Source organism: Eleutherodactylus coqui, chromosome 3, assembly GCF_035609145.1.
Source record: "Eleutherodactylus coqui strain aEleCoq1 chromosome 3, aEleCoq1.hap1, whole genome shotgun sequence".
Classification (NCBI taxonomy): Eukaryota; Metazoa; Chordata; class Amphibia; order Anura; family Eleutherodactylidae; genus Eleutherodactylus; species Eleutherodactylus coqui.
This window is the reverse complement of record NC_089839.1, coordinates 124,460,762-124,476,874: the sequence shown is the minus strand read 5'-3', so window position 1 is coordinate 124,476,874 and position 16,113 is coordinate 124,460,762. Positions and strand designations below refer to the sequence as shown.

The following is a 16,113-nucleotide window of genomic DNA, read 5'->3' as shown; positions in this document are numbered from 1 at the left end:
GGCTGCATTCCTGCAAGCCAATATTGAACTTTTTTTTACAAGTCTTTATAACAATGAGAATTGAAAACCAAGCCAGAATACCATACACATACAGTTGCTTCAGGGTTTTTGCCCCTTATCAGCGTACAGTAGGATCCTGTTTTGGCTAGTGAGAGGCCTATAATGCGGGTTGGGAAGGGTAGATTTAGGAATTTTGGTATCGTTGTAATCGTACCGGCCCGCAGAAAAAAACAAATTGTGCCATTTATGCTGTATGATTGATGGTGTAAAAAAAATCTATGGCAGAATTGATGCGTTTTCTCTCCCTGTTATCATAAAAAAAGTAATAAAAGTTTTATAATATAGTCTATGTACCCAAAAATAGCACCATCAAAAACTACAGTTCGCCACTCAAAAAACAAGTCTTTTACGGCTGCGTCAATAGAAAAGTAAAAAGGTTATGACTTTTGAAAAATGGAAATGAAAATCTGCCAAAAATCATTGCGCCCTTAAGCCCAAAATAGGCCATGTCCTTCAAGGGTTAATGATATGCTTCATCTGTTCCAACAGAGCTGAATGGTCAGAAGTAATATGTCCTGCATTGTTTGTTTTGTCTCGGATCGCAGTGTTATGGAAGTAAATCATATTCCAGAAGATTTCACTGGTTTGCTCCAGATTGGTTATAATGAGAAGCTTCATGCATGAATATATGTATTTGAACTCACAAATGTTATCTGTCAGCCCCCAATATTCTTCTGATTTATTCAAAGGAAGTACAATACAGAAATACTGAATATGACGCACCAATTACATGCACGCCCCTCACCCACCCCCCAACATCATAACAACTCATGATTGGCCTAGTATGTAATGATTAGCATATGTTTACACCCTTGGTGTATGTCGCTATGTGAACATGTAATTCCTATATAATCAAGTAGCATAGTCTTTATTAATATTGCAATCTGGATCGAAAGTATGCAGTCAGAGATGAGAAGCCCCCCCCCCCCCCTTGTTAGCTCTGGGAACCGTACATGGGAAGTTAGCTTAAACACTGTATTTGTACATACCGTGGTATAATATCGAGCTTGTTAACTTCTAGCTATTTCCTATGAAGGTGGATATATGAATATATATAAGTTTGCCCGTTTTATATTATTACTACAAAAGCAGGGCCCGATAAGCTCTGGGAAACCACCGGGGAGGGAGGGTATACTTGAGATTGGGATGTGAACATATCTGGTAGAGTGTCTGTAGATTGGCTCCTCAGAATTTTGCCTTTGGTTTTAGCCATAGTTCTTTTAGGTATTGGAAACAAGCCAAAGGGTGCTGATCTGTGTTGAATATAGTGTTATATCATAACAGAGTGCCTACATCCAGGTGGACCAGAGGCTAAGGACACATTCTCCAACGTATTCCGCTCTGCACAAGCGCCGTAGGTGAGCGAATGTTAATAGAAAATTTGGATTACCGCCATTCCTTGATTTAACAGTAGGTGGCAGTAGAACTGCAGAGAAGAGCAATGTAGGCTTATAGAAACTGGGGCAACCTTCAGGCTTCTAAACTCCTTGAAAAAGATCTGTAGTGCTAGCAGTGGAGCTGACTGTCATACCCTGAATAGACAGTAGGTGGCAGCAGCACTTCATAGAGGATTACAGGAGGCTTGCAAAGAAATCCACAAATTGCTTGCTGTGGGCGGCCCGTCCGTCCTGCTGAACTCCGGAGTGCTGAGCATGCGCAGTGGAGACGCGGCTCGTCCTGACTCCTGTCAGAGGGCACCTCTCCACTGCGCATGCGCGTGATCCCGGAGCGGCGCGGCTGCTGGAGGAAGAAGACTGCCTGCCGGGAGGCATACTAGCACTTTCTGCTTAGGTTAAGCAGCACTGCTGATTAGAGCCACCTGATTGGCTCTTCGGCACCAGGTGACTGCACAGCGTGCACCAATCAGGTGGCTCTAGTCAGGCTGCTTAACCTAAGCAGAAAGTGCTAATATGCTGCCGGGACATGACCCCCCGATGTCAACAACAATAGGAGAACAGGTAAGTATAAGATTTTTATGCTTTAGCAGCCATTAACCCATGGGTTCCCTGGGTCCATTAGGCACACCAGGGAACAATGGCTGCTAAAGCATAAAAACATTATTCATGTCAGAACCCCTTTAAGTCTCCTCTCAGCCTTTTTTTTGCAAGCTAAACATTCCCAGATCCTTTAACTGTTTGTGATAGGACATGATTTGCAGACCGCTCACCATCTTGGTAACTCTTCTGCCTATTTGCTCCAGTATTTTTTTTTGAAGTTGGGTGCCCAGAAATGGACACAGTATTCCAGATGAGGTCTGACTAAGGAAGAGTTGAAGGGGATAATTACCTCACGTGATTTAGACTTCTCTTAATACATCGCAGAATTGTGTTTGCCTTTTTGGCTGCTGCATCACATTGTTGACTCATGTTCAGTCTATGATCTATTAGTATACCCAAGTTTTTTTCACATGTGCTGCTGCTTAGAACAATTCCTCCCATTCTGTATGAACAACACTGCACCTAGGACAGTGCCCCACTTGATACATTCTTCCACTTGGATTTGCAGCCATTTATGACCACTCCTTGCGTACGATTACTCGGCCGGTTGTGAATCCACCTAACGGTTGCCTTGTCAATCCCATATTTGGTTATTTTCTCACTAAGTATGGTATGAGATACTTTGTCAAATGCTTTACTAAAGTCAAGATGCACTATATCCACTGTGTTTCCCTAATTAACCCAGTCGGTGATTCTGTCATAAAAGAAAATTAGATTTGTCTGTTATGAATTGTTTGTTACAAACCCATGCTGGCTCTGGTTAAATACTCCATTTTTATCCAAGTACTTGCATACATGCTGTTTAATAATTTGTTCAAAGATCTCCCCTGGTATAGAAGTCAGGCTCACAGGCCTGTAGTTTTCTGGATTCACCTCCTTCCCTTTTTTGAAGATAGGAACAACATTTGCCCTTTTCCAATCTTCTTCCCCACAGATAAAAAATTGCATGTGGACATAGCATGTTGCCCCTTCTAATTTAGAAAAAGCAGTTTGTTTCTTATGATGTTGGTTGTAAAACCTGTTAAAACATATCCACACAAACCATGGTACTTACAGTTAATTCAAACAAAAAAAGGTCCCCATATTCTTGTTCCTTACACTGCGCACCAAATGCTACTATTCTGGTGGTGCAGTGGAGGATTTACTATAGATCACTACCTCATTATTCTTAAGAATTCCTGTGACCTAATAAATGAAACCATACTTCACACATGATAAAGTCCAACAGTGGTTCCAAAAGTCCTGTAGCAACTGTAGTTTGTGTTTAGCTTTGTTGAGCTTTTTTAGTTTCTGCTCACGTTACTCAGATTAGTTGCAGGTTCAGAGATTTCAGCACTCGTTGGCATGTCGTTTGTGAGGAGACTTGCTGTGAGTCTCTGAATTTTCATACAACTTCGAATGTCCAGACAGATCAAGGCCCCTATATTTTCATCTTTGTGACAGACCCAGTTAGGCGCCATTTCTGAGATGTGCTCTGAATACAGCATTTACCAGGCGGTTTTGTACCTGGGTATTTATTGGCAAAGGCCACTTGCGTTTCCTTAGTTCATCCACTTCGCGTAGTCTTCCACAATAAATACTTGCTGTCGTAGGAAGAGCACCAGGGGGCACATTTATGAAAGCCCATTATGCACCAATATAAGCTGTGTGGATTTAATATGCACAAATGCTCATGTACATGCATATTTGCTTAGTACTACGTATTTTATGTGAAAAATACATGTGTTAAGCCTCATGTCCATGGTTGTATTGGTAAAATGCTTCGTGTCTTCCCGCAGAATTCTACAATTGTTTGTTAATACTGGGTCTACCGGCTGAGATCGGGCATGGCTGTAAGTGTACTGTACATGGCTGTGTATCATGCGCAGTGCTTTTTTTTTTTTTCCCCGTTTAACCCCTTGAGTGGCACGCCCTGAAAATTTCCGGGACGAGCTCCACTGCTCATAGTGATACAGCCCGGAAGATTTCCGGGCTATGTATCACTATGGGAGCTGCAGAGCACAATGCCACAAGCTGTGACATTGTGCTCTGCCTGCACAGACCCACAGAGAACAAAGCAAGGGCTTTGAAAAACCAGCAGAAGATATTGCCGGCATATCGGCAATGTCCTGCTTTGTTTACAGGTTGCCATAGAGACCATCGGCTTGTCAGAAGCAAGCCGATGGTCTCTGTGGCAGGGAGAGCTTGGTGCTTGGCTATCAGAGGACAGCTAGGTACCTGCTCTTAAAGCAGAGATCAGAGAAAACCTCCGATCTCTGCTGTTAACCCTTTACATGCTGCAGTCTATGTGACTGCAGCATGTAAAGGGCTGTCACTGCAGCATGTAAAGGGCTGTCACCATCGGACCCCCGGAATGTGATCAGGGGTCCTGATGGGTCCCTGTGGAAGTCCCCTAAAGGGACAAAAAAAATAAATAAAATAATAAAAAAAAAAAAAAGTAAAAAAATTATAAAAAAAAATTATAAAAACACTTGTCTCCCTTTACTTTGTAAAAAAATCAAAAATACAATCACACATGTGGTATCCATGCGTCGTAATGACCCAGAGGAAGGAAGTTAATACATTATTTAACCCCTTAATGACATGGCCCCTTTTTTTCTTTTTTCCCCATTTCTTTTTTTCCTCCCCCCCCCTGTTTAGAAAATCACAACTTGTCCCACAAAAAGCAAGCCCTTATATGGCCATGTCAATGGAAAAATGAAAAAGTTATGGCTCTTGAGACGCAACTGCAAAATTAGTTGAAATTCAATGATTAGACCATTTTAAAAAAACCTGCCCTGGTGGGCACGACAGGGTGGTAGGGAACCCGCCACTCAAGGGGTTAATTCCTCCGCTGTGTGTCATAGTGGGGTTCCATATGAAAACTTTGCCCATATGCGGTCTACTGCTTATGGACAGTGTTGTATACGCTGCGTGGGACACAGAGGAATGGAGCATTCCGTGATCTACTCCTCGTGCTTTTCTACACGCAGTGTCTACATGTGCATGGATCAGTGAAAATCCATTGACTCCATTCACGAAGTATCCCGCAGCCATGCATCGCACGCATAATACGGAATGAATTAATGCCCGTGGACATGGGCCCTAATATGTGTGAGCCATAGGCAGATGTGAGTGAGCCCTCACTCACTGAAAACTGCGAAAATTGGTGGTCTTCCAAGACTGTTAGATCACTGAAGGATCAAATTATTTGCTGCCCATAGAGGTCTGTCAAGAGGAGGGAGAAGCTGCAGACACACAGATATGCTTCCCATAGCTGTCTACAGAGAAAGGAGGGGGAAGGTGCGTGCGCGTGTGCGTGTGCGTGTGCGCGTGTGTGCGTGCGTGCGTGCGTGCAGTATTTGGGATACATCATAGCAGCTAGTCTCCGCCAGGCACCTCAAGAAAAACTGAGTATTTTAGTAGCATTTTTCCCCTTTGCTAGCAAAGTGCAGAATACAAGTCATATAATGTCGAGAATTTGTGTTATTCTTTGTGTACACACAACAGCTTATTTTGAAGTCACCTGAAACAGGTAAGCGGCCAAAAAGTCCCTGTCTTGCAGATAACTTTTGCCTTATAATCATCGTATTCTGCAGGCAAATCTATTTCAATAACTTAGATCTTAAAGGGGTTGTCCCGCGCCGAAACGGGGTTTTTTTTTTTTTTCAACCCCCCCCCCCCCCCCCGGTTCGGCGCGAGACAACCCCGATGCAGGGACTTTAAAAAAAAACCGCTCAGCGCTTACCTTAATCCCCACGCTCCGGTGACTTCTATACTTACCGGCTGAAGATGGCCGCCGGGATCCTCTTCCTCCGTGGACCGCAGCTCTTCTGTGCGGTCCATTACCGATTCCAGCCTCCTGATTGGCTGGAATCGGCACGTGACGGGGCGGAGCTACACGGAGCCCCATTGAAGAAAGCAGAAGACCCGGACTGCGCAAGCGCGTCTAATTTGGCCATTCGACCATTTTAGACGGCGAAAATTAGGCGGGCTCCATGGAGACGAGGACGCCAGCAGCGGAGCAGGTAAGTGAAAAACTTTTTATAACTTCTGTATGGCTCATAATTAATGCACAATGTACATTACAAAGTGCATTATTATGGCCATACAGAAGTGTATAGACCCACTTGCTGCCGCGGGACAACCCCTTTAATATCTGCCTAATGTTATGAAAAAATGTGATTTCTCAAATTGGATTTTTTTTTTTAATGTTATGTATATTTCTTTACAGTTAATCGAATTGAATGCAGAACCTTATGACATTATTATTGCTTTATGTATTTTAATATTTTTGTAACTTAAACCTTCAGGGCTTTCGACGTTGGCTGATATATCTGTCTCAGACGACTGCAAGTATGTGGCTTCTAACATGACCACACTTTACTCACATGTTTCCCCAGAACACAAGGATCAGAAGCAAGTTCGAGACTCCATGTTTTCGCTCATTCGGGAAGGGTTTCAACAATCTGATAGTCGAATGCTTCCTACGTGCCTTCATCAGGTATCTTTGCAACTTTGTAAGGTCCCCACTTGAAAATGGTGGTGATCACGCATAAGTGACATGGCTTTTTTTCATTTCAATAACATCTCCAAAGATTGCTGAGCACTCTTGGTCTGTAATTTCCAACACTGCCATTGAAATTAATGGAGCTGCTGTGCATGTGCGCAGCTGCCGCTTCTGTTTTGTGAAAATCTTTTGGACCCTCATTCTTCAGATTAGTGGGGGTCCCAGCAATTGGACCCTAATGTTTATAAAATCATCCCCTATCTTGTAGATAGGGAATAGCTTTCTAACTTGGCACAGCTTCTTAAGTGAATGCTTCTTCGCTGCACTAATGTGAACCTGGGTACCTTAGTTTTTTGGTGTCTGGGTTATGGGACGTCGGCGGGGTAGTTCATAGTCCTGTAGACGCTATAGTTGCTTTCTTTCCTTTTGAGTATACTACAAATAGTAGTACAGTAAAAACAGACCGATTTTAGAATTTGTGTGTATTTATTAAAAGCGCCGAAATTGGGAACATTTTGAAAAAATTGACAATTTTTTTTTTCACATTTTTAATTACAATCTCAAATATGTGCAAATATACTGTGCAAATGTTATTTATTTTTTAAAAGATATAGATTACCATTTGTTTACTTTATTCTTGACGCAGATTTGAAAACTTTTTTTTTTTTTTTTTTTACTATTTAGGAGACAAATTTACCATTTTAACATTGATAATTACCAACATTAATTGTTTTTTTTTTTTCATACCAAGCCAAGATTGAAAAGGCTCATAGGTATTAAAATAACTAGCTGATCTACCCGGCTTCGCCCGAGTTAATTTGGTACTGGTGTTTATCTGGTGTTCACACGGAAAATCTTATGAAGTCGTGGTTACTTTAGAGATACCGGAAAAATATATGTTCACCATTTTGCATAGTTCTCTGCGTTACCCAGGAAACACCACGTGGAGGTAACCATGCGATGTTTCCTTTATATAAAATGACATCAGGGAGTGAGAGAATTAGATTCCATACGTAAAATTTGGACGCTAATTCTTTGCACTTAGAATTGAATAATCGAGTTGGGACCCATTAACTTTTCCTATTTATGACATAATCAATACCCGTTCCAAATTTCATGTTTCTATGACACCAAGAAGTGAGAGAATTAGATTCCGTATGTAAAATTTGGACGCTAGTTATTTGGCGCTTAGAATTGAATAATCAAGTTGGGACCCATTAACTTTTCCTATTTATGACATATTTAATGCTTATGGCAAATTTCATGTTTCTATGACATAGGGAAGATTATATACGTAAAATTTGGACACTAATTTTTTTGCGCATAGAATTGAATAATCGAGTTGGGACCCATTAGCCTTTCCTATTTATGACCTAATCAATGCTCGTGCCAAATTTCACGCTTCTAGGACACCAGAAAGTGAGAAAATTACATTCCGTACGTAAAATTTGGACGCTAATTCTTTTGCGCATAGAATTGAATAATTGAGTTGGGACCCATTAGCTTTTCCTATTTATGACCTAATCAATGCTCGTGCCAAATTTCACGTTTCTATGACACCGGAAAGTGAGAAAATTACATTCCGTACGTACAATTGGGACGCTAATTCTTTGGTGCATAGAATTGAATAATGGAGTTGTTTTCACAGTAACAGACTAAAATATAAGTTCTTTATTAGGGGTATATTAAAAAACATAAATGGGCTAACACACAAACAAAAAATTATATAAACCAAAAAAATCAGTTACTTTTTGGTATACCACTGGCCTCCACTCAAAGACCGGATATGTGTGTGGGGCCAGATAGCAGATCAGTGCTACAGGTAAGTGATAGGAAGAGCTTAGTCACTTCCAAAAATGGTAAAGATCATGCAGCATCAAGATTTGGAGGTAAGGTGCTCCTCCAACTTGATATTGAGCTGCTGCAGTGATCTACCAGAGTGATTGCTGTCTTAGACAGTATCCAATATAGGGACGTGTCAGTATCTCAAACTCTTTGGCATCAATCACGGGCAAAGAGAAAAAGTTTTCCTATAATAAGGATTTTTCACAATCGGACACTCACAGTCGGAGTGTTAGAATGAACTGTGTTTCCCCACAATAGAAAAATGTGGTTCATCAGGAGCTCAGATGGGTTTGACAGGCATTCGTATAGCACTGTTTATAGTAATGAATTAACAAACGATATTTTAAAATGAAGTCAGATAGTACAGATAGTGCAGTGACTTAGAGGCAATCTGTATGATTGCTCAGTATATCAGATGCATAGAAGCAAAATTGCGTATTCAGGCATCAACTAAAGAAATACACGTGCACTCCCAACATTAGTATGCAGAGTATGGTCTCTCTGCTTGATCTTAGTTGATGGGAGCTTATCAGTAGGAGGTCAGAGATATTGGCTCAATATATTATGAAAACTGCAGCCAAAGTATAGGCTCCCTGGGTAACAGAGAGCTATAAAGCTGAAAAACTGGATGCAGTATCAGCTTGGCAGTTTAAATGATAGCCCAGTGTCATCAGGACTGTCTCGTCTAGATGATATAACGGAGATAAGAGGAGGATGTTAGGTATATAGGAAAGTGGTCACCATATAAGTGTGGCCGCCTCTATAACCAAACTAGACTTCAGACCCAGGCTGAAACTATAGGCTTAATTTTAAATAGTATAAAGAGCCTCCCTGCATGCTACCAGGTATAAGGCAGCAGCAGGTTTCTCTAATCTACTCCTTCCTACAGAAGATAGTTGTTATGCCCATGCATCAAAAAGTCAAAAAGCACCAAAAATAAATAAATAAAGAGGTAAAGCCTGTGGCTCTGATGGTGGTGCCAAATTTCACGTTTCTATGACACCGGAAAGTGAGAAAATTACATTCCGTACGTAAAATTTGGACGCTAATTCTTTGGCGCTTAGAATTGAATAATCAAGTTGGGACCCATTAACTTTTCCTATTTATGACATATTCAATGCCCGTGCCAAATTTTAAGTTTCTATTACATTGGGAAGTGAGAGATTAAGATTATGTACGTTAAATTTCGACGCTAATTCTTTTGCGCTAGAATTGAATAATCGAGGTGGGACCCAATTACTTTTCCTATTTTGGAGATAATCTATGCTCGTGCCAAAATTCATGTTTCTACGACATCGGGAAGTTGGAGAACTTTTGGCGAGTGAGTCAGTGAGTCAGTGAGTCAGTGAGTCAGTGAGTCAGTGAGTCAGTGAGTCAGTGAGTGAGTCAGTGAGTCAGTGAGTGAGTCAGTGAGTCAGTGAGTGAGTCAGTGAGTCAGTGAGTCAGTGAGTGAGTGAGTGAGTCAGTGAGTGAGTTAGTGAGTCGAGTGAGTCAGTGAGTCAGTGAGTCAGTGAGTGAGTGAGTGAGTCAGTGAGTGAGTGAGTGAGTCAGTCAGTCAGTGAGTGAGTCAGTGAGTCAGTCAGTCAGTCAGTGAGTGAGTCAGTGAGTCAGTCAGTCAGTCAGTCAGTGAGTCAGTCAGTCAGTCAGTCAGTGAGTCAGTCAGTCAGTCAGTCAGTCAGTGAGTGAGTCAGTGAGTCAGTCAGTCAGTCAGTCAGTCAGTGAGTCAGTGAGTGAGTGAGTCAGTGAGTCAGTGAGTCAGTCAGTCAGTGAGTCAGTGAGTGAGTGAGTCAGTCAGTCAGTCAGTGAGTCAGTCAGTCAGTCAGTCAGTCAGTCAGTGAGTCAGTCAGTCAGTGAGTCAGTCAGTCAGTGAGTCAGTCAGTCAGTGAGTCAGTCAGTCAGTCAGTGAGTCAGTCAGTCAGTGAGTCAGTCAGTCAGTGAGTCAGTCAGTCAGTGAGTCAGTCAGTGAGTCAGTCAGTCAGTGAGTCAGTCAGTCAGTCAGTCAGTGAGTCAGTCAGTCAGTGAGTCAGTCAGTCAGTGAGTCAGTCAGTGAGTCAGTCAGTGAGTCAGTCAGTGAGTCAGTCAGTGAGTCAGTCAGTGAGTCAGTCAGTGAGTCAGTCAGTGAGTCAGTCAGTGAGTCAGTCAGTGAGTCAGTCAGTGAGTCAGTCAGTGAGTCAGTCAGTGAGTCAGTCAGTGAGTCAGTCAGTGAGTCAGTCAGTGAGTCAGTCAGTGAGTCAGTCAGTGAGTCAGTCAGTGAGTCAGTCAGTGAGTCAGTCAGTGAGTCAGTCAGTGAGTCAGTCAGTGAGTCAGTCAGTGAGTCAGTCAGTCAGTCAGTCAGTCAGTCAGTCAGTCAGTGAGTCAGTCAGTGAGTCAGTCAGTGAGTCAGTCAGTGAGTCAGTCAGTGAGTCAGTCAGTGAGTCAGTCAGTCAGTGAGTCAGTCAGTGAGTCAGTCAGTCAGTCAGTCAGTGAGTCAGTCAGTGAGTCAGTCAGTGAGTCAGTCAGTGAGTCAGTCAGTGAGTCAGTCAGTGAGTCAGTCAGTGAGTCAGTCAGTGAGTCAGTCAGTGAGTCAGTCAGTGAGTCAGTCAGTGAGTCAGTCAGTGAGTCAGTCAGTGAGTCAGTCAGTGAGTCAGTCAGTGAGTCAGTCAGTGAGTCAGTCAGTGAGTCAGTCAGTGAGTCAGTCAGTGAGTCAGTCAGTGAGTCAGTCAGTGAGTCAGTCAGTGAGTCAGTCAGTGAGTCAGTCAGTGAGTCAGTCAGTGAGTCAGTCAGTCAGTGAGTCAGTCAGTGAGTCAGTCAGTCAGTGAGTCAGTCAGTCAGTCAGTCAGTGAGTCAGTGAGTGAGTCAGTGAGTGAGTGAGTCAGTGAGTGAGTGAGTCAGTGAGTGAGTGAGTCAGTGAGTGAGTCAGTCAGTGAGTGAGTCAGTCAGTCAGTGAGTCAGTCAGTCAGTGAGTCAGTCAGTCAGTGAGTCAGTCAGTCAGTGAGTCAGTCAGTCAGTGAGTCAGTCAGTCAGTGAGTCAGTCAGTCAGTCAGTCAGTCAGTGAGTCAGTCAGTCAGTGAGTCAGTCAGTGAGTCAGTCAGTGAGTCAGTCAGTCAGTCAGTCAGTGAGTCAGTCAGTGAGTCAGTCAGTGAGTCAGTCAGTGAGTCAGTCAGTCAGTGAGTCAGTCAGTGAGTCAGTGAGTCAGTGAGTCAGTCAGTGAGTCAGTCAGTGAGTCAGTCAGTGAGTCAGTCAGTGAGTCAGTCAGTGAGTCAGTCAGTGAGTCAGTCAGTGAGTCAGTCAGTGAGTCAGTCAGTGAGTCAGTCAGTGAGTCAGTCAGTGAGTCAGTCAGTGAGTCAGTCAGTGAGTCAGTCAGTGAGTCAGTCAGTGAGTCAGTCAGTGAGTCAGTCAGTGAGTCAGTCAGTGAGTCAGTCAGTGAGTCAGTCAGTGAGGCAGTCAGTGAGGCAGTCAGTGAGGCAGTCAGTGAGGCAGTCAGTGAGGCAGTCAGTGAGGCAGTCAGTGAGGCAGTCAGTGAGGCAGTCAGTGAGGCAGTCAGTGAGGCAGTCAGTGAGGCAGTCAGTGAGGCAGTCAGTGAGGCAGTCAGTGAGTCAGTCAGTGAGTCAGTCAGTGAGTCAGTCAGTGAGTCAGTCAGTGAGTCAGTCAGTGAGTCAGTCAGTGAGTCAGTCAGTGAGTCAGTCAGTGAGTCAGTCAGTGAGTCAGTCAGTGAGTCAGTGAGTCAGTCAGTGAGTCAGTGAGTCAGTCAGTGAGTCAGTCAGTCAGTGAGTCAGTGAGTCAGCGAGCGACTGACTGGCTCGCTGACTGACTGGCTCGCTCGCTGACTGACTGACTGGCTCGCTCGCTGACTGACTGACTGACTGGCTCGCTCGCTGACTGACTGACTGGCTCGCTGACTGGCTCGCTGACTGGCTGACTGGCTCGCTCGCTGACTGGCTCGCTCGCTCGCTCACTGACTGGCTCGCTCACTGACTGACTGACTGGCTCGCTCGCTGACTGACTGACTGGCTCGCTCGCTGACTGACTGACTGACTGACTGGCTCGCTCGCTGACTGACTGACTGACTGACTGGCTCGCTCGCTGACTGACTGACTGACTGACTGACTGGCTCGCTCGCTGACTGACTGACTGACTGGCTGGCTCGCTGACTGACTGACTGGCTCGCTGACTGACTGACTGACTGACTGGCTGGCTCGCTGACTGACTGGCTGGCTCGCTGACTGACTGACTGACTGACTGGCTGGCTCGCTGACTGACTGGCTGGCTCGCTGACTGACTGACTGGCTCGCTGACTGACTGACTGGCTCGCTGACTGACTGACTGGCTCGCTCGCTGACTGACTGACTGGCTCGCTCGCTGACTGACTGGCTCGCTCGCTGACTGACTGACTGACTGACTGGCTCGCTCACTGACTGACTGACTGACTGACTGACTGGCTCGCTCACTGACTGACTGACTGACTGACTGGCTCGCTCACTGACTGACTGGCTCACTGACTGACTGACTGACTGACTGGCTCGCTCGCTCACTGACTGACTGACTGACTGACTGACTGGCTCACTGACTGACTGACTGATTGACTGGCTCGCTCACTGACTGACTGGCTCGCTCACTGACTGACTGGCTCGCTCACTGACTGACTGACTCGCTCACTGACTGACTCGCTCACTGACTGACTCGCTCACTGACTGACTCGCTCACTGACTGACTGACTGGCTGACTGACTGACTGACTGACTGACTGGCTCGCTCACTGACTGACTGACTGACTGGCTCGCTCACTGACTGACTGACTGACTGGCTCGCTCACTGACTGACTGGCTGGCTCGCTCACTGACTGACTGGCTGGCTCGCTCACTGACTGACTGGCTCGCTCGCTGACTGACTGACTGGCTCGCTCGCTGACTGACTGACTGGCTCGCTCGCTGACTGACTGGCTCGCTCGCTGACTGACTGACTGACTGACTGACTGGCTCGCTGACTGACTGGCTCGCTGACTGACTGACTGACTGGCTCGCTCGCTGACTGACTGACTCGCTGACTGACTGACTGGCTCGCTCGCTGACTGACTGACTCGCTGACTGACTGACTGGCTGGCTCGCTCGCTGACTGGCTGGCTCGCTCGCTGACTGACTGACTCGCTGACTGACTGACTGGCTGGCTCGCTGACTGACTGGCTGGCTGGCTCGCTGACTGACTGACTGGCTGGCTCGCTGACTGACTGACTGACTGACTGGCTCGCTCGCTGACTGGCTGGCTGGCTGGCTGGCTGGCTCGCTGACTGGCTCGCTGACTGACTGACTGGCTCGCTGACTGACTGACTGGCTCGCTGACTGACTGACTGGCTCGCTGACTGACTGACTGGCTCGCTGACTGACTGACTGGCTCGCTGACTGACTGACTGGCTCGCTGACTGACTGACTGGCTTGCTGACTGACTGGCTGACTGACTGACTGACTGGCTCGCTCGCTCACTGACTGGCTCGCTCGCTCGCTCACTGACTGGCTCGCTCACTGACTGACTGACTGACTGACTGACTGACTGACTCGCTGACTGACTGACTGACTGGCTCGCTGACTGGCTCGCTGACTGACTGACTGACTGGCTCGCTCACTGACTGACTGGCTCGCTCACTGACTGACTGACTGACTGGCTCGCTGACTGACTGGCTCGCTCACTGACTGACTGACTGACTGACTGGCTCGCTCACTGACTGACTGGCTCGCTCACTGACTGACTGGCTCGCTCACTGACTGACTGACTGACTGGCTCACTGACTGACTGACTGACTGACTGACTGACTGACTCGCTGACTGACTGACTGGCTCGCTGACTGACTGACTGACTGACTGGCTCGCTGACTGACTGGATCGCTCGCTGACTGACTGGCTCGCTCGCTGACTGACTGACTGACTGACTGGCTCGCTGACTGACTGACTGACTGACTGGCTCGCTGACTGACTGACTGACTGGCTCGCTCGCTCGCTCGCTCACTGACTGACTGACTGACTGACTGACTGACTGGCTCGCTGACTGACTGACTGACTGACTGACTGACTGACTTGCTCGCTGACTGACTGACTGGCTCGCTCGCTGACTGACTGACTGACTGACTGACTGACTGGCTCGCTCGCTGACTGACTGGCTCGCTCGCTGACTGACTGGCTCGCTCGCTGACTGACTGGCTCGCTCGCTGACTGACTGACTGGCTCGCTGACTGACTGACTGGCTCGCTCGCTCGCTGACTGACTGGCTCGCTGACTGACTGGCTCGCTGACTGACTGGCTCGCTGACTGACTGGCTCGCTGACTGACTCGCTGACTGACTGACTGACTGGCTCGCTGACTGACTGACTGACTGGCTCGCTGACTGACTGACTGGCTCGCTCGCTGACTGACTGGCTCGCTCGCTGACTGACTGGCTCGCTCGCTGACTGACTGACTGGCTCGCTGACTGACTGACTGGCTCGCTGACTGACTGACTGGCTCGCTGACTGACTGACTGGCTCGCTGACTGACTGGCTCGCTGACTGACTGGCTCGCTGACTGACTGACTGGCTCGCTGACTGACTGACTGGCTCGCTGACTGACTGACTGGCTCGCTGACTGACTGACTGGCTCGCTGACTGACTGACTGGCTCGCTGACTGACTGACTGGCTCGCTGACTGACTGACTGGCTGGCTGACTGACTGACTGGCTGGCTGACTGACTGACTGGCTGGCTGACTGACTGACTGGCTCGCTGACTGACTGACTGACTGACTGGCTGGCTGGCTGGCTGGCTGGCTGGCTGCCTGGCTCGCTGACTGACTGACTGGCTCGCTGACTGACTGGCTGGCTGGCTCGCTGACTGGCTGGCTCGCTGAGTGACTGACTGGCTCGCTCGCTGACTGACTGGCTCGCTCGCTCGCTCACTGACTGACTGACTGGCTCGCTGACTGACTGACTGACTGACTGACTGACTGACTGGCTCGCTCGCTGACTGACTGACTGACTGACTGGCTGACTCGCCGACTGACTGACTGACTGACTGGCTCGCTCGCTGACTGGCTGGCTGGCTGGCTGGCTGGCTGGCTGGCTCGCTCACTGACTGCCTGGCTCGCTCGCTGACTGACTGGCTCGCTCGCTGACTGACTGGCTCGCTCGCTGACTGACTGGCTCGCTCGCTGACTGACTGGCTCGCTCGCTGACTGACTGGCTCGCTCGCTGACTGACTGGCTCGCTCGCTGACTGACTGACTGGCTCGCTCGCTGACTGACTGACCTGACTGGCTCGCTGACTGACTGGCTCGCTGACTGACTGGCTCACTCGCTGACTGACTGGCTCGCTCGCTGACTGACTGGCTCGCTCGCTGACTGACTGGCTCGCTGACTGACTGACTGGCTCGCTCGCTGACTGACTGACTGACTGGCTCGCTGACTGACTGGCTCGCTGACTGACTGGCTCGCTGACTGACTGACTGGCTCGCTGACTGACTGACTGGCTCGCTGACTGACTGACTGACTGGCTCGCTCGCTCGCTGACTGACTGACTGACTGGCTCGCTGACTGACTGGCTCGCTGACTGACTGGCTCGCTGACTGACTCGCTGACTGACTGGCTCGCTCGCTCGCTGACTGACTGGCTCGCTCGCTCGCTGACTGACTGACTGGCTCGCTGACTGACTGACTGGCTCGCTCGCTGACTGACTGGCTCGCTCGCTGACTGACTGGCTCGCTCGCTGACTGACTGGCTCGCTCGCTC

At 47.5% G+C, this 16,113-nt stretch overlaps 1 protein-coding gene across 2 annotated transcripts in view; it reads left to right on the top strand.

The window, feature by feature from the left end:
- Positions 1–16,113, top strand: part of CNST (consortin, connexin sorting protein) — a 420,527-nt gene that overhangs the window by 40,650 nt on the left and 363,764 nt on the right. For both annotated transcript variants that reach the window (XM_066596044.1, XM_066596043.1), the window contains exon 3: positions 6,440–6,540. In XM_066596044.1, coding sequence (XP_066452141.1) covers positions 6,440–6,540 — 101 coding nt within the window. The remainder of the gene's footprint in view (positions 1–6,439; positions 6,541–16,113) is intronic.